General features: G+C 43.8%; 1 protein-coding gene across 2 annotated transcripts in view; it reads right to left on the reverse strand.

Annotated features, from left to right (window-relative positions):
* npas1 (neuronal PAS domain protein 1) overlaps positions 1-14,406 on the reverse strand; it is a 36,709-nt gene extending 22,303 nt beyond the window's left edge. For both annotated transcript variants that reach the window (XM_069148122.1, XM_069148121.1), the window contains exons 1-3: positions 14,242-14,406; positions 4,695-4,862; positions 2,948-3,186 (exon numbers count right to left, since the gene is read on the reverse strand). In XM_069148122.1, coding sequence (XP_069004223.1) covers positions 2,948-3,186; positions 4,695-4,789 — 334 coding nt within the window. In that variant the 5' untranslated portion in view covers positions 4,790-4,862; positions 14,242-14,406. The remainder of the gene's footprint in view (positions 1-2,947; positions 3,187-4,694; positions 4,863-14,241) is intronic.
* Between the last annotated feature and the right edge of the window lie 4,724 nt (positions 14,407-19,130).

Consider the following 19,130-nt stretch of genomic DNA (forward strand, 5'->3'; position numbering starts at 1 on the left):
GTGCTGTGCAAATAGGCACACACACACAATCACAAACCGAATGGGAATGTACATCATGGGTCATTTTACGTTTCCTGCCTTCAGCCTTTCCTTTTCGTTTGCTCCTTCCTTCCATAATCTGTCTCTTTCCTCCTTCTTCCCCCCTCTCTGCTCTCTCAATCTCTCTCTCTGTGTGAAGGTCATGCAATTGATTTTCCTCTGTCTATTCATTTTTCAAGACTGGCTTTGAAACGTGGGAAGCAGACAAAAGCCACTCCGGCCCCTCCCCTTCGCTCCATCCCTCTCCTCCACCCTCCACCTTCCTTCCTTCTACGCTGGCCCGCGCCCATCCAAAAACCCTCGGACAAGAGGGAATGTGGAGGAATGCAACCCCCCCCCCCTCTCCCCACCACCTCCTCCTCCTCCTCCTCCTCGTCTCTCCTCCTCACACTCCTCTCCTTCCTCCTTCCTCCCCTGTTTCTGTCTTTATTCCTCCAACATTTGTCCCTTCCCCTCCTCTCCGGCCTCCTCTCCCTTTCAGCCGGATCTCTGACCACATTCCACTAACGGAATTAAAGTCATGCATCACACTTAAAACCCTGCCAATGCATTGTGGGTAGACTTGTTCAAACTGATGTCCAAATTAGCATTGCATTTTCAGTGTTGGCCCTGCGGGGACTGTGTGACTTGCTTGTAAAAATCGCCAAACATTTAATAAAATACTTAAGATATCAGGTTCCGATCTTCTCTACAAAATGGTAAGAATTATTGAAACTACTATTGTTCGTAGCTGGCAAAAAGCGTTGCCATTCGGTGTGTTTGTCAAGCGCCTCACAAGTCTCCATGACCTTCAAGTAGCTGCTGCAGGCTTCTGTACAGGGTTTTTAACAGTTATTGTGCACATTTGTATGAGGGGTGCTTCTCATTGTGGTGAAAATAGCATACTTCACATCTGTCTTTCTACTCTCCTTCCAGTCCACACAGGACTGCACACCTACTGTTCTAAACGGCAGGTACTTTGTATCAAGGCCAAGAAAAGCTTCAACACTAAAACAAAACAATTCACTACATGTTGAATACAGTTAAGGCTTCCGGCCGGGTGCAGGTGTATGTATGTCACTTAGACATTCAGATTGTGCTGCACAGCATGGTTGATTTGGTATGGAGCGATCCCGATGCATCCACCCATAGCAAGGTATTTTCAGATACTATGGCTTTGGATTAGGGCTCACTGTGTACGTACTATGAAGTTTAAGCTTACTGAGGGGGACACTTTTGGTTTATGGTGAAATAATGTTCAAGTTCAAAATAATAATACAAAACAAAACACCAGGCTGTATATTTTCCATAATGTAACCATCTTGCGTCATTTCATTAGAGCATCTCTGTCTGATATATGCCATGTCTTTAACTCCACACCTCAGGCTTCTTGTAATAAAGTTGAATTGTCTAAGCCCAACAAAAGACGAAACACGACTGTTTTCACAGGGTGAGTACTTCTTCCAAATGGCAATTCATCTGATCTTTATATGAAAAATGACTAGAATGTCCCTTTCAGGATTCTGAGAAGAGTATTGTTTTGGTATCTGTGTGGAAACTCGGGCTCGGCACCGGCACCAGTGTTGATTTTCACAGTAACAAAAACATTATTCGCCATCAGGATTGGGCGGCACGTATCGCGGTAAAGCACGCCACACAAAGAAAAACAGAAACATGCTTTTAACATGACTGCTTTTTGCTCACATTTCCTCAAATCAAGAGGCACACACACACACACACACACGCACACACACACGCACGCGCGCACACACCTAATTGTACTGTAGCTGCATCGTTTCCCCTCAGTAATAGTAGCAATTAGACAGGCTATATAATTACAATGTCCTCGTTATATAGTTAATTTCTGTAATTACAACTTGCACCAATAGTTTCCTCCCTCTTTGTGTATCATCTACGTCCCTCCCGTTCTCTCTCATACACACAACACAAAAATTACATTCTGCTCACGCTAGCATATGATAATATGGACATGTATGTTTATAGGCTTGTGAAAGAACATGAGCTCATGCGCTCACATACAGAGCAGCAGTGATTATGATCGCTAATAGGAGGCTGGATAAATGTCCTTGTCTGAACTGAGTTTTTGTGGCGTGCGGCGTCTCTTTGGGCAGGATCGGACTGCTGAGGATTGAAAGTGAGATGTGAGTTGAAACGTGGATTTCAACAGTTTGTGTCCATTGGCGACATATCATCTTAATTGTCGTTGCTGTGCAGCTTTCTTATAGGTTGAAATTGGAGGAAATTATCTGCAGTAATCGTTCCGTCACAACCATGTTTAATTTAATTCTGTACACTTGTATTTGTGAACATATAAAACAATTAAATCTACTCATGAAAACAGTTAACAGATGTTGACCAGGTTCCAGGCCCAAGAAAAGACCCTAAAATTAGTATTATCTGGAGTTCCTTATTTCCTGCAATTATTCACTTCTATGTAGATTTAGTTAACCAACTTGTGGCCTAAATAGTGTTTCATCTAAAAGCAGCCAAAAATTAAATGTGCAGGGAAACGTACAGTGAATCCTTTCACCGTGTAAAATTAATCAATTTTAAGTATACTGAGTCTGCAGCAGTCATGGTCAGTGTGTCTGTTCTTGCTACTGTATCTTACAGTATAGTTGGAACATTTGATGTTTAGATCAAATAAACACAGTCGAGGAATAAGGGTTAGGGTTATTTGTGCAAACGGTGCGAGGTGAGAATCTGCTTCACTTTGTGTTTGAAAACCAGTTTTAAAATAGTTTTGGTTACGATTTTTTGGGGTTCTCTTTTTGGTTCTAAAAAGGCAATTTTACAAAAGTAATCAAAACCTTTCTTCCTGTACAGCAGACTCAAGTGAATCAATGCATTTTCTGGGCAGTGACTCTTTACAGTACTCTTTCTTTTTGTGCGTTTCCCTTTAGCTCACCTTTACTGCAGTTGCTGTCTCCCTCCAGCAGAGGGCTCCACGGTGGGTCTCCCTGGCTGGCAAAGGTGCGCATGTGCAGGTAGCTGATGGTCAGCCGGATGACCGAGGCCTTGTCCAGCTGGCTGGTGATGGCTCCGGGCAGCGGGAGCATCTTGGCCAGCTCGAAGAACTCAAAATTCTCCTTCCCCCGTCGAGAACGAGCCGCATTGCGAGATTTCTCTTTACGTAAGTTCTGAAGACTGAGAGGTGGACAAGATAGGGTGTAAAAGGCAATGGGTAAAAAGTGGTGTAGAGGGGCACAGATAGAAGTACAGAGAAGAAACAGAAGAAAGTAGGGAGGAGAGAAAATCTCAGAAGGGCAGAGAGTCTGAATCAGCAGTGTGTAAGATGGGAGAAACTGGTAAAGTGTATCACATTATGGCCATTTACTGACCACCTGTTGATTGATTCATGCTCTGTATAAATGACCTCAGCATCAATCCAGAAAACTCATTTCATAAATACATATAATGGTAATGGCTTCTGCAATTTAAGTGAAACAATCTCCATTCTGACCCATCTCTTGCAGATTGTCTGGGTAATTATAGACAAACTCACTTCTTTTATCTAGCAGAGCAGAGTCCTAATAATACCATTTGCTCCAAAATCCATATGTGAACACATACACAATTTCTCGCTGCCTATCTCTCTTTTTCCCTCCCTCTGTCCAACCCCTCGCTCTCACCCTCTCTCCCTCGCTCTCATCTGGTCCCGGGCTAGTGAGCTGAAGCCGTGATTGAGGGATCAATAGGCGAGGGAGGGGCAGAGTGACAGAGGGGGCTCAGGTAGCCTGTCTCTGTGATTGGGTATTGACTCTCCTCAATGGGGCCTGAGTGGTGGAATTATGTTGTCACAGCCACTTCACAATTTGTGTCGGTGCTGCGCTGGAATAAAGTGTGTGCGTGTGCATGTGTGTGTGTGTGTGTGTGTGTGTGTGTGTGTGTGTGTGTGTGTGTGTGTGTGTGTGTGTGTGTGCGCGTGTGTGTGTGTGTGAGAGAAAAAGTGTGCATGTGTGAGAGAGAGGCCAACCATTCTCCCTCGTGTCTGTTGTTAATGCTCATCCTATAAGGGACCATCAGTGAGGTGTGTGTGTGTGTGTGTGTGTGTGTGTGTGTGTGTGTGCGTGTGCGTGCATGTGTGTGTGCATGCGTGATAGAAGAAACAAAGAAAAGACCAGCACACATGTGTGTACATGTGTTTGTATCTTAATCAGCTGACACAGCTGTTGTATTTCACCCTGTTAGTCTCCAGTAAGTGAAATCAGTGTGTCTTTCTGTGAGTGTGTGTGGACTCATGCTGCCAGCCTCTGTAACATCTCATTATTATACTGCCTCGACCCCAGCCACAGAGAACAATCAATACACACACATTGATTCTGCTTAGTTTTTATATCCGCCTGTAAATGACTGGCCATTAATAATTCCAGCCAAATTTACTTAAGCTCCCACCAAGGGGAGGGGATTCACGGCTCTGACAGGATTGGCAGGTGAGCAACAACGCGGGTTATATGCAGCACTGAGGAGAACAGATTTATGTCTTCGGGATTGTGTTTCATTGTCAGGAAACTCTTCTTCAGGTTGTCAGTGTTTGCAAGGGTGTTAATGCATAGATTTCACCTTGCACAGATTAATTCATGGGCATGCATGCAGGCTTATACAGTATCACTCTGTGTGCGTGTGTGCGTGTGCGTGTGCGTGTTGTGCCTCACCAGGGCAGGGTGGGAGGCTTGGCCAGTAGTCCTTGTAGGAAATCCCACTCCACACTCACACACTTCCCCTCGCTGACAAACGGCATGGTTGCCATCCTTCTCCCAATCACGCGCCGACGCCGCTGTTAACGAAGGCTTTGATTGGCTGAGGATGTGACACGCTCAGACCTGGTGATCCATGAGAGACAGCAGAGGAGCAAAGACAAAAAGAGGAAAAAAGAGTGAGTGAATTGAGGTTGGTTCATTCACCAATAACGTCTGTTAAATAGTCAGATCAATAAAACTACTTCCACCTTTCCAGGTGAGAGCTCGTGTAGCATTTAGATTCAGATTTAACACATTTTAAGGAGCCTATAACTTTAGAATGAGTAAACATGTTTTCATCAAAACCTATCGCATAATTTTTTTTTTCGGCAAAGAACTTCCAAATTTTGGAGAGAGCATGAAGCCTGTTTTGTAAAAAAAAAAAAAAAAAAAAAAAAAAAAAAAAAAAAAAAAAAAAAGAAAGAAAAGAAAACTGACATTTTTTCTCCCTTTGCAGTTTCCATTCAGCTCTTTTAATTTGATAAAACATAATTTGCATAAAAAAAGCTTATTATTATAACCCATCAGCATGATTTCTTCCTTGATATACCTGACAAATGCATTTTGCTAAATGCTTATTGGAACCGTAGCAAAAATTTAGAAAGGTAGAAAAAGAAGTACTGCAGTTGAGAGAAAGAGCAATTAGGTACCGTATGTAGTTCACCAAATAAAGGTCAAGGGCTGTTACCAAGGTAATAGGCATAAGACAAAACACTGAACCTCCTTTGAAGTCACAATTACACTAAAAATCAGAGGTCTCTAAATGTCTCCCCTCATTCCTGAGAGACTATTCAAACTTCTGTGACTGGAGTTTAACCAAATATCTCTGAAGACAAAACACACCGTCTTCTCTTCCAGATCTTTTGCTGCCTTCTGCCAAACTCCGACACCACCCTCCTGCAGTGCAAGTTGCCAATATTCTTCCCTGTCCTCAAACAGAGCCCCACTCCTCACCAGCTTCCCTCCCCTCTGTGCTGTGTTGACATTTAAAGGGCTGGTGTGGCCCCGAGCACCTCAGTGTCATGCCCTTGGGCCTGAGATGCCCTCTCTCTCTCCATTTCTGCCCCTCACTCTGTAACGCTCTCTTTCTTTGGCGAGGCTGGGTCAGCACAATCGTGTCAGTAGAGCTTTGCCAGGGCAAAAGAAAATGGATTATGTCTCGAGTTTGAGCATGGCTATGCTGACCTTGGCTAAGAGGGGTCAGCGGAAGCCGGGCAGGTTTGGCAGATATCATTCCACAAATCTGAGCTGAAACAGCCGGCTTTAAGTGTATGCAAGAAAACTTCTTGGGCACATTTCAAAGGCGGAAAAGTCAATAATCAATTCTACAAAGAGAGAATAGTTGTTGAGAGGGTAGATGGGGTCATCAACTTACCTTTAATAGTTTTTTTTCTATTTGGAACAAGGTCCTGTGTCAGTGACTGACTGGCCTCAAGAAATGAATATAGTCTGAATAGCTGCTTCCTAACCATGAAATGTTTGCTCAAAAAGCATGCATGAATAGAGCCTAAAAAGCTCAACACTAAAGGAAACACAAAGGGACAACCAGAGTTAGTGGACTTCATCCTCTTCATCATGGACGTCCGGCATATCAATCCATTTCATTGTTGTTGATACATTCCAGTCTTGATCAGAGTAGTGGAATGACCAATTGACTATCATTGCCTATGGCCAGGTCACTAGTATGGCTACAGTACATGAACTTGTATAAATGCACCACCCTATTGCAGATAAAGATGATAACTAGAGCCGGCTCAACTAAAATTTTAATCACAGTAAACTGTCTAATTTATGTTAATGATAAAAAATAAACGAGTGCATGATCAATTACAGAATGACAAATTTAAGTTTCTGGATTTCAGTGGGCTGATTGATTGTTAAATGTCTAGTTAGATATTAGTGTCTGTAGCAGCTGCTCTTACTTTTATTTTAGGGAATTTCAAATCGATTGCCGTGCCAGTAAATGTATGTCAGTCAGACACTGATAAAGTTGCTAATTCGATCAATCCGGTTCATTTTCCAGCCTCCTTCCGGGGCATTTCCATTGACAGAATATTTTGTCCTAGCTTAAGGTCGAAGGCCGACGCTTTTTTTTGCATCCATGGGAAACCTATATCTTTTACCCTGAAGCTACCAGCCTGCAACATTGACAGTCCTCTTTTCAGAGCATCTGGTGAAGAGGAGACAGGGTCGAGCAGAGGGCAGCGCACCTCTGTCTAACAACCTCACCTTTGTCACCTTCCCTTCCTCACCTGGATAAATGCACTACAAGTCAAATTAAACTGTGTACAGTAGGACAAAGGGATCAAAAGGGAGACACAGACAGGAAACAATTTACTCTCAAATTTTCACCGCCTCGTGGACACACACGTACACGCACGCACGCACGCACGCGCACACGCACACGCACGCACACACACACACACACACACACACACACACACACACACACAGTCTGCCTCCAACCCATACCTGTATGTTTATCTCTTAATTGACCCTATCTGTGCTTATCTAATCTCTCCTTTCATCTTTCTGTCTCAAACTATCTCTCCATCTCCCTCTATCTGGGCAGACACAGGGGCGTAATGGACAGGGGCCTCCACAGTAATTATTCAATCAGCCTCATAACCTTGTCGCAGGTTGGGCGGCCCATTAATGCACTCACCCAAATGGACCCCGCCACTTTGACTGCTAATGCTCCGGCTAGCTAACAGCACAACAGGCTGAATGTCAGAAGTGTCATCTAGACAGAGTGTGAAACAATCCCGCTCGATAGGACGGAGCCCACTTCTTCTGGCACAGTGGGAAATATATATGGAAAAGGAAAGTGTGACTTCTGAGAACGCTGAGAATAAAAAAATATACCGTGCCCACAGCTGTGGAGATGAACTTGTATCAAGTGTGACCGCAGGTGTTCACAATGTGTCGCTGCAGTGCTACATATTCATAAGTGTGGTGTGTGTGTGTGTGTGTGTGTGTGGTGTGTGTGTGTATATATATCTGAGTGTGTGTGATTGAGACCCCTACCCTATAAAGCCATGCTCTCCTGGCATGGTCTCAACAGCAACAGAGAGGAGGGCACTGCGGCGAGCGTTCACAGCCGCTGTTTGCTGTGCGCTTCTCTCTGGCTGCTCGCTTGGCTCCTGCTCTATTTATTTTCAGCAGGGACGTTTAATTAGGGCCTCCAGCTGTCAGAGGTTCGTTAGCATGCCCCTCCTCTCCCCAAGCCGCCCCTCCCAGTAGGGAGTCAGGGGCATCAGGCAAATGAACACATTTAAGTCAAACAGCACGCCGACAGACAATAGCTCCACTGCCATGCCACCAGCTCCCCTAGGTAGAGACATGGTTGTTTTATGCCTCATCTCCCCAACCCCTGGGGCCCAATACAGAGCCTGGCCAAGACTGTGAATGCGGAGGCAGAGGAGCACTCATAGCCCACCAGAGACTACATGCACACTGAATTCATGCAAAGGTGAAGAGCAGGAACAAACCTATGCAATGCACAATTCACAACAAAAAAAGAAGACCAGTTCCAGTTGTGAGGATTTTTTAGGCTTTTTGACCAATTTTGAAGAATTAGAAAATCTGAGAAAGGTGTAAAAGATTCATTTCAAAAGAATATTGCGTATTTTCTCCCTTTAGTTAAAAAAGTCACATTTAGGACATTTTAGGACATGCACGTCCTGATTGATGGCTTACTGTAGTGGCCAGCGCAATACTACCTACAGATCCATTTAAACAAATTTGCACAATACGAACTGCAATTTTAGATCATTTCTTCACCGTTTCTGACACATTTCTCTCCTCAAACCTCAATAAATGAGCTGTGTACTTCCTGTAATTTACTGGCAGACCCTTTTTGAAACATGGTGCTGTTGTCATTTGCATTGTGCCTATAAGTCAAGCTGGCAAAAAAGAAAAGAAAGAAGGGGCACCCTGGTTTGGGCTCTGGCCTGGGACACTTGGTAGATGTCCTTTCACTTCTTCCTCTCCTCTTTTTTTGTGTTCAAAAAAGCAGAACCTGCCCCCCAAATTGCCGAAAAAGTTGGCCTTTTAACATTCTAGTCATTCCAGACATAGTCGTTCCAGTATTTACGCAAGTAAAATTTTAATGATAACGCTTTTTATACAGCTCTCCTCTCTTTCTCCAGCGCTCGATCTTCTTTAATTATCTCAAACTAAAGGTAAAAGTGCAATACACATACAACAGCTATGTAAGATATTCATGGGAATAATGTTTTATCAAACAGAAAACGTTCAATATCATGAAAGATGTCGAAAACATGGTTGGAAATAACATGAACAGAATATTTGATGTAGCTAGTTTTCTGTCTTGCCTTTCATGTTGTTGAGTAGTTGTAAATGAGTGTCTGGAGCATCCGGGGAGATGAAGTTTGGTATTCTGGTTGGAGGGCTGAAAACTACTTATCATGCATTACGGCCCTGGTTGGACCTCAGGATTTGGAAGTCAAAAGACTTTTTAATGTACAATTTTTCAGCCGCTGATCAATCGACAGCTGCTGGACACGAAGATCTCTCTCCCTCCTCTCTCGCTCAGCATTCCATATTCCAACTCGCTCGGCATTCTGCTTCCGTATCGAAGCTCCGGCTGCTGTTGACCTTGACGACTCTGGATCATTCCCAACCCAAGGTTCTCTCCAACTCTCAAGGGCCTTGGCGTCCACCCCCCCCCCCCCTGCCCCCGCCCCATCCCTCCTCTCACACACACACACACACACACACACACACACACACACACACACACACACCTCCCACCCCCTTCGCGCCTCCCATCACCCTCACCCCCCATCTCTCTATACTCTAACCCCCTTTTTTGCTCCTCCCTGGCCCTTGCCTGGGTCATTAATTATCTAATGGAATCAATACGGCGTAAGATTGGACCAGTGTGACCCCGCCCGCCCCCAGGTATCGCCGTGGTGATGAGGAGGAAGAGGAGGTGTTTGTGAAGGGTGTAAAGGAATGATGATAACGGCCTGTGTGTGAGTGGATCAGCACTGTCACTGTGTGGACCGTCCCTAAACTGAAAGAATATAGAATAAAGAAATCAGCGATAAATAAATGATTAGAGAGGTAGAGGGGGATGGATGGAGAGCACATGGGGGACAGAGAGAGTTTAAGTAGAGGCAGAGGGAGGCAAATCAGACAGTAAGAGTTAGAGAGAGAGAGAGAGGGAGTGAAATGATGGACGGATGAAGACAGATGAAAAAAAAAAAAAGGAGGAGAGAGAAAGAGATTTGCTAATGTTCACCCTTGGTAATCAATATCTTTCTCCTCCTCCTCTTTTATTACAGAGGGCTTTGGTGAGTGTGCTTTGATGTCCACTCCTCACGGGCGTGGAGATACGCAGAATCCAATCCATGCCTGTCATAATTACTGTCTACCTTGGCCTGGATATACACAAAAGAAATGCTCCTCTGCACCTGCACCGTATTAAATATGAAGCTGGAACTATCAGTGCACTGAATCCCATTTATTTACGAGAAAAATGATTTACTCTCTAAAGATTGTTCTGATGAGATTTTCTGAAGAAAAGCTGAATGTCCATTACTTGCTTAATAATAAAAGTCATTAAAAACAATGAAGTTCCACAATAACTTGAAAAAGGAAAAGACTGTCTTGCATGAACTGACATTTTTGACAACAATGTGTCTCCTGACGAGCATACAAAAACAAGACGGGTCACCCAAACAGTATCTGCAAGTATGTTAAAATAAAAGGCAATTACAGAATATTTATTCTTAAATCATTTACGCCTCGAGCCATAAAAACTCAAACGCATTTTCGGGTTAGTTTTCCCCAATGAGTAAAAGTATTATGGGCATGATGGGGATAATAGTTTTACCCAAAAAGTTCACCAGAGCAACTGAAAGCTATAAATACAAGTAGAAAACATGTAAACGTAGATGACTTTGAAAAGAAATGCATTGAATAAAAATGTTCAGTTCATCATGAAGTTGACCGTCCTGGATATTTATGCTCGCAAGACAAAACCCAAACTCGAATTCAGGCGAAGGCTCGAGGTGAAAAGTGAGGAAAGACAATAAAACGAGCTTCTTACTTGGGAGTACTTTCACACGAGGAATGCCGAAGGGCTCGTGTGATGGTAACACCGATAACAACCCTAAATAGTCTTCCTATTTTTCAAATGCTTCCCAAAATAAATAGTGAACAAACAGTAAAAGTAGAAAGAAGACCGAAACCGTATGGAAGAAGTCAGCCGAGTGGATGCAGCTCTCCATACGGCTGAAGATGGTAAATCCACTCCCGCGGGCAGAGACCACATCAGCACTGACCTCCAAATAACCAGAGGCCAAAGAACAGCACACAGGGTCACTCACTCTCTCTCCAACACACTCGCACACACGCCAATGTGTGTACTCTAAACCAGGACTTGAAAGCACACTCTCATTCTGCACACCAGCGTGGAGAAGTCCACATGCTAATATGGACACATCAATTAGCATGGTGCAGATGTCAGAGTTCAGACCGGTGTCAAACTCTTGATAAGAGTTGCACAAGTTGTGTAGGTGTCTTGTAGCACACTTGTGGAGACCAGGATACCCGCTGGCCTCATATATTCCCACACAGCGCTCGGAGCTGGACGCTTTGTTTGGATATTTCCAAATATATTGTTCATTTAAGTAACTTCTACATCACGTCATGGCCTAAATTTGAGAACGAGAACGTAGAGACGACATGAAAGATTGACCGTGAGGAAGACTAAAGTTTTTCAGACCGCACCTGATTCTGATATTCGACTTAGAGGGGAAGTGTGTGGATGCCTATACATTGTGTGCATATCACTAAGAAACTGCGTACGCGTGTGAGTGTGTGCGCGCGCGGAGGCTGGAGGATCCCTTCAGGCTGGTGTGTGAATGACAGCGGGGGTTATGTAAGGAGCCACAGCGGGGCCGGAGTGGACAGTCCGACCGGAGATCAGGTCAGCAGAGTGTGACACTAAACACATCTCCCTGACACCGCGCTGACACCCTCTGTCACAGACCCACACACTGTCTGTCAACGCTCTTCACACACACACACACACACACACACACACACACACACACACACACGCGCGCGCGCGCACAACAAGAGCAAGAAGTGTGTGAGCGGCTGTCTGTCAACACGCCACATACTGACCACCTCAGTGTGTGTGTGTGTGTGTGTGTGTGTGTGTGTGTAAGAGAGCAACAGAGAGAGACAAAAATATCAAGAGAGGATGAAAAAGAGGAAGGGAGGGAGAGCTGAGGTGTCTGTCTATCTGCGATCTTGTCAATGAGTCACAAGTAGTGACTGCTTCCGTCTACCATCCTGGATGAACTCATAAATTACCGACCTGCTGAAATTTCACCTACTCATGTGATGATTATTTGCAAAACAAATATACAAAAATATAACTAAGTGACAAAAAAAAAAAAAAAAAAAAAAAAAAAAAAAAGTCAGTCTTTAAACAGGGCCCTTTGGCGCCTTCTTTTTTTTTTCTTCACTTTCACAAAGTAATCCAAGTCAGGGTCTGTCGCACAGTTGACTGTTGGCATGAACTGCTGCTCCTCAAATCCAAAAAGCCAGAGAAGAAACCTGCGTCTGGGTCTAATAAAAAAAAAAAAAAAAAGGCCTAAAGGTAGGTCACGACCAAAAGCATCCTGCACAAGCCAGAACTGAAACGGATGGAGAGGCTTAGTGGCTCAGTGGGCCGGGGTATAAACTGTACCACGCTCATGCAATGACTCGGTCTGACCCTGTTTCTTGTCATATTCCGTATCCCACTTTTACTGAAGCATTGCCAAAAGCTAAGTGGAAACATTCACTACATAGGATTTTAAAAAGTGGAAAAAAGAAAAAAAAAAAAAATATATATATTGCTGCTCCGGCTGCCAGATTACGGTGGACGATAACTCTTTTCACCACTCGTAACATTTTGACACCTCATCCTGCCACCTGAAAGAGTGACTCTGAACTGAAGGTAGTAATTTGGTTTGTAATTTATCTGCAGCATCTGAAATCTCAGCAGGTGTGAGCGTAAATGATGCTGTTGGCAGTGTACGAAACAGAGCACAATTTAAAGCAAACGTGCAACACTGATTTTGAAGCGATGCTCGACGAGAGTATACAAAATAAACACTCAAGACAAATATCTGCATATGGACAGACGCAGATGTACAAAGGCAAACAGGGAATCTGGTACGAAATCCCACAAAATAAACACCCACACTTAAATCCTCCACTTGCACACTCCTATGCCGACACGTATTTGTTTTCTTTGTGCAAAACCTGTTCCGCTGTTCGGAGAGTCTGACTTTTACTTCGAGGGACGAGCCTCCAAACAGTATGAAAAAAAAAAAAGTCACATTAAAAAAAAAAAATAAAACCCCGAGAAGCTGAGATCGCTGTGTGATGGTTTAATGCCGTGATTTACTTTGAGGAGGCAGTGAACACTGTGCGTTTGTCACAGTCATTCTGCCAATTCGGACCACCTGCTGCAAAACACCCTGAAGGCAGCGAATGTTACCAGGCCAGTAAACTGTGACCAATTCTGCCTCTGCAGGTGGAGACGGGCACGCCGCCGCTCACTCACTGCCTCCAGATCTCAAACAGCACACACACACACACATGCACTTCAAATCCGTCAGGAAGAGGTGCACTCAGCTCACAACATAAACACGCATGAATTACTTGCTATATCTGAATAATGAGTGAGTGCAGTGAAAATATTTGACAGGAAACTAAACTGACGAAATACACAAAGAACTTCATGTAAAAAAACAAAACAATAACTGTACTTTTACTCTAATTGTAAAATTTCATTCATCTTAATATTAATTTGAAGTGAATTATAAATATGCACTTATCTTGAAAACTATATCGACATTTTTCTATGTATTTTCTCAAATGTGTATTCAAACATGCTGTCACAGAGTAAAACGAGATAGTGAGTAGAAGAAAGGTCAGCTTTAACTGTTTTATCACTTGTGATTTAAGAACAAAATATTTTGACTTTAATCTAACTGCAAATGATCCAATTTAGTAACATATTTGATTAGGCGTAACATTTCTGTTCTGTCATAAAGGAGAAAGCAAAAAGTTGTCACTGATGCTTCCATAATTATATTTTATCTAAAGCAAAAAAAAAGTACTTTTGGAGTACATTTAACTAAATACAATAAATATTCCACAAGATTTGATCTTTATCAAGATAAAAAAAAAAAAAAATAACAGACATAACGACAGACTGACGGGTCAAAATCACCCTTTTTAAACTGGCAGCAAAAATCGAATAAAAGGAGACAACTTTACAAGTGTGTTTCCGGTGTGTGTCTGTGTGTCTGTGTGTGTCTGTGTGTGTGTGAGAATATTAAGCAACAGAGTGAGAAAGTGTGTGTCCGGTCATACATGTGCATGTGTGTGTGTTGACTGTAAGCTGTTAGATCCATTATCTACTCACCTGACGGTCATTTCCAGCCTTCAGTCTGCTGCTGTTGATCTGATCCACTTTGTCTCTCTCTTCTTCCTCCTCCTCTTCTTCTTCTTCTTCTTCTCCTTCTTTTTCCTTTTCTTTTTCTTCTTCTTCTTCTTCTTCTCCTCCTCCTCCTCCTCCTCCTCCTTCTCCTTCTCCTTCTCCTCCTCTTCGGTGCCCCTGCTCTGCCCTGGCAGTGCCCCCCCACCACCACCACCACCACCACAACACCTCCACCACCTCCACCAGCACCTCGAGCTCAAACACAGCAAACAAACACTGTGTCTGTGAGCCAAGGGGGCTGGGACAGGGGCAGCGTCAATCCCCTCACTTTCCTTTCACAAAAAGCCGTGGCTGCCCAGCCGGACCCATCGTGGACTCCCGTTGCAAGAGTGTGTGTTTGTGAAAGAGAGAGCGAGAAAGAGAGGGAGAGAGTGTATGTGTGTGTGTGTGTGTGTGTGTGTGTGTGTGTGTGTGTGTGTGTGTGTGTGTGTGTGTGTGTGTGTGTGTGTGTGTGTGTGTGTGTGTAGAGCTAGCTGATGTAGCTCTCCTTGGCTCTCAGACTCACTTCACTAACACTCTGCTCCGCTGCTTCTTGGAGATGGACTCGGATTAGGACACAGCCAGTGTGAGAATCTCTTCCTCTCTCTCTCTCTCTCTCTCTCTCTCTCTCTCTCCAGCCGGCATGCTCCCTCCCTCCCACCCTTCCTCTCTCTCTCTCTCTCTCTCTCGCTCACTCATTCACTCTCCTCGCTGAGCTTCTTTCTTTTCATTTCCTCTTGGGAAAGCCGTGCACACCAGTTGTCTCTGCCTTCAGCTGCTCTCTCTCTCTCTCTCTCTCTCGCTCTCTCTCTCAGTCACTAGTAAATATAAAAGGCATGCTTGTACAGCCCCTCAGCCTCAGTCTCTCTGTGGCTCTCCCTCCCTAACTCGCTGTGTCTCATGCTTTCGTTTACCCCCACCTCCCTGTGCCGCCCCCCCCCCCACCCCACCCCACCCCACCCTCACTTTCTTTCTCACTGTCAAAGCTGCCTTTCAAATGCTGATTAGCAGCGAGAGTAAAAGAGAGAGAGAGAGAGACAGGAGGAGAGAGAGAGAGGGAGAGAGGATGGCTGAAACAAGTGGGAGATTCCATCACATCCAAAGGGATTGTAAAGTGTGACTCCTGTCTTGTACAAACACGCTGGCACACACGTTACACATATTAGTTCCTGAACACTTACCCTAAGCTTAGCTCAAAGGCAAGTTTTACCCCAAAAATGTCAGGTTATCTATTGTGAGGAATATATCTTTGTCCAACACCACGTCTCCAAAAATAAAATACATTTGTCCCTTTTTTTTTTTTTTTTTTTCCAAAACAACTCAGACAATATTAGCATTCATAGAAATTATAAGATGTTTTTTTTGTGTTTTTTTTGACCTGTTCATGGTTTAATTTACTCCTCCATTGAAGAGACCCGGATCTTACGCCTCGCCGATCCTAATCAATCAACACTGACACCAATGTGACACCACAACTGTTAAGATAACAGCTACTTGGACACAAACTGCAGTCTCCCCGTGTCACAACCTCATGCTTTCCTCACCCAGCCATCTATTCTTTATATCAGGCTACTTGCGCCTAGGACTGAATAATTCCCCAAATCACAAAGGGTCTGTGTCCTGTAACCATTAACAAACTGTAGGTTGTTTTTTTGGGGGGCGGGGGCATTTTACTCCCCAAAGACACGTGAAGAGTCTGTTTTCATCACATACAAGTGAACAGCTGCAACACAACCAATCAGACAGAGAGGAGCTCAACACACACTGTCACACACACACACACACACACACACACACACACACACACACACACACACACACACACACACACACACACACACACACACACACACACACACACACGCGCGCTTAGTGATTGTATGGAGAGATACAGTAGAGGTAAGTTAGTATCATTAATAAGCAAAAAAAAAAAATCTTCATGCACAAATTAACTAGAAACTATAACTCTCAAATAAGTATAGGTAAAGCCTCTAAAATCTAATGCAAAAACAAAGGTGAAGTAGCATTACACTCACTATGGACTCCACAGTGGAAACGCTCTTGTCTGCGGCCCCTCAGAAACTTTCTGGATCTTCTGGATCTGGAACCATCTATGAATCATCTGCAACCAGATGATTAAAAAAAACAACAACAACACAACCATTCAAAAAAAAAAAAAAAAAACTAAATTACTTAAAGGTTAGAAAAAAAATGTAAATAAAATAAGGATTTGAAATAGTGATCCGTTTTCTCCCCCTCTACGGAGACTGCAAAACCACCTGCTGCCCGTTGCTAAAAGATATAAAAATGTACTCATCTACTGCTATAAATATCCATGCTGCAACTTTTAATTAAGCTTGATCAGTCTTCTAATTATACGGGACAAAACTTTGGACAGTTTTGGGATACACATTTTTGTAGAAAAGAGTTTTTTTTGTTTTTTTTTCTCGATACTCCCCTTAACGGAAAACAAGTGATGAAGGTTAACATGGGTTCTCTTAATAAATATTTGAGTTCAGTAGAAAGCCTGTCAAGACCTGCTGCCTTTCCACTCTGAAACCGTCTCTAAAGAGGCATAGCATGGAAATACTCCAATAAAGTGCCCATGATTGTACTAGAGTACAGTACTTGAGTAAATGTATTCATGTTATATTCTACCACTGACTTTATGTACAATCTATAGTCTAGTCAATGCATTCAACGACACACAACCGGGTACATTCGATCAAAGATGCACCCACACCCTATACGTGAACAAATAATCACACTCAGACTCACTCAAGTACTCTCTCTCCCACCAATCTCCCTCCCTCCTCCCCCCTTCCCCCTCTCCTCTATTCGTTCCCCTTGCCCTCAAACACTACTCAGAATATTGATACATCACCCCCTCCTCCTTTCTCTCTCTCTCCCTCTCTCTCTCTCCCTCCATCACTCACTTTCTCTACTGAATACTGATAGGCTGTCTACTCCGTGGTCTGAGTTTCAAATCTCTCCTTCCCTCTCGCTGCCTCTCTGTCGCTGCGCCCGCTACAAAAAAAAAAAAAAAACAGCAACATAAAGGAGGAAATAGCAGAAGTTAATGCACTGAGGTAGACATAAATTCACTTAAGTACCATTTCAGATTATGTCAAGCTAAAAATGGGCTTAACATTGTGGAAAGGAGGGAAGGGGGGGGGGGGATGGGGTGGGGGCTCAAAGGAGGGGAGGGAGGGGGGGGGGGGTACCGCTTTGGTTGGCTGTCTTGGCAGCGGAAACTGGCCGAGCGGCTCGCACCACTGTAGTGAACCGGCGGCCCACAACAAAAGGGAAGAGACGTGTGAAAAGTTCAGGCAAATGAAGACGCATTCAGCGTGTTTTGTGCGACTCCCACCCTCCTGCCTCATTGTTGGGCATGTCGACTGTGGCTGGGACGAGGGGGAGAAGAAGGGATTGAATGAGGTCGTCAAAGAGTCCCAGTGAGCCCCCTCTGTTTCACACACACACGCTGACACGCACTCAACGTTTTTGAAACAGCTGAGCGCAGGAGAGTGAAAATAAGAGAAACAACACGGACTAAAAATGTCCTGCTTTTCTCACATGGACAGGAAGGTGGCCGTGCCTTTCAGGGTATTTGTGTGTTTATTTAAGTGTGTGTAAGTGTAAGGGTGTGTCTGTGCGGGAGAGAGTTTGTGTGTGCCTCGTCTCTTTGGAGGAGGCTTTCTGTCTGCATTAGAAGTGCAGCGCGTCTGAGACACTGGGAGAGGGAGTGTGTGATTTTGTCCTCCAAGTCTTCCCCAGGCGTCCTTGAAGGAGACTTGCGGGGAATATCTGACTCTGGAGTGTGTGTATGTGTGTGTGTGTGTGTGTGTGTGTGTGTGTGTGTATGTGTGCGTGTGTGTGTGTGCGCGTGTGTGTGTGTGCGTGTGTGTGTGTGTGTGTGTGTGTGCGTGTGTGTGTGTGTGTGACAGTGTGTGTTTGAGCCCTCACAGGCTGACTTAAGCACCGGAGGCTTGCCTCGCAGAGCAGTATTACAGGTGTTCCCTTCACAAATCAGGGTGCTCCTGGAAGTAACAGAAACCACCTGCAGCTGGAGAATAAACCCCGGCCGGATGAGGGAGAATTGTCATTAAAACAGTCGGTAAATAAAAGCAAAATAATATTCAGTGTGTTTGAGTGAGTGAGTTTCTGCATGTGGAATAGCATGTGACGACTGTTGCAGTGAGCGAGACAGTCACACCCATGTCTGACCTTGTTTCTCCGCCTGTCTACACATGCTATCGGCTGTGGCCAGTTCGATGTAGTGACAGGAAACTGCCTTTTCTGAAAAGCAAACAGGACAAAGGGAGAAGAAACGTTAACATTTTTAAAGCAGCTTCAACAAACTGAAACTCAATAACAAGTAAACGTCCTAAAGGCTAAATTTAAATCATCTGCATTAAAAAAAAAAAAGTTCTAGTTCCTTTTCTAAGTTTAGTTTTTTTTTTATTATCATAGATTGTCGTTACTGATATATAATTGATGATGCACCTCTTTACTGTAACAACAGGTCATGGTAGAGCTAATTCTTTGTGACGTAATATTGGGTAGTTTCATCCATGACAATTCTTATTCTTTCACAAGTTGATCAAATATTTTTTATCATGTTGTATATGTCTGTAACTCTGTGAAATAAGTGTAAAACAGAAGTAACAATTATCTCTAAATTGTATTTAAAGCTTACTATACACTCATTGAAATTCAGCATCGGAAGTAGGCAATGAAAGATACCATAAATAAAAGAGTTCAGAGTTTAAACTGAGCAGAAGTCTTTACTTGAAAAACAGACCTTTTTCTTTAAAACATGGGGATCATAGGAA

The sequence above is a fragment of the Embiotoca jacksoni genome, unplaced genomic scaffold, assembly GCF_022577435.1.
Source record: "Embiotoca jacksoni isolate LCO1_2020_lvr unplaced genomic scaffold, fEmbJac1.0.p SCAF_14, whole genome shotgun sequence".
Classification (NCBI taxonomy): domain Eukaryota; kingdom Metazoa; phylum Chordata; class Actinopteri; family Embiotocidae; genus Embiotoca; species Embiotoca jacksoni.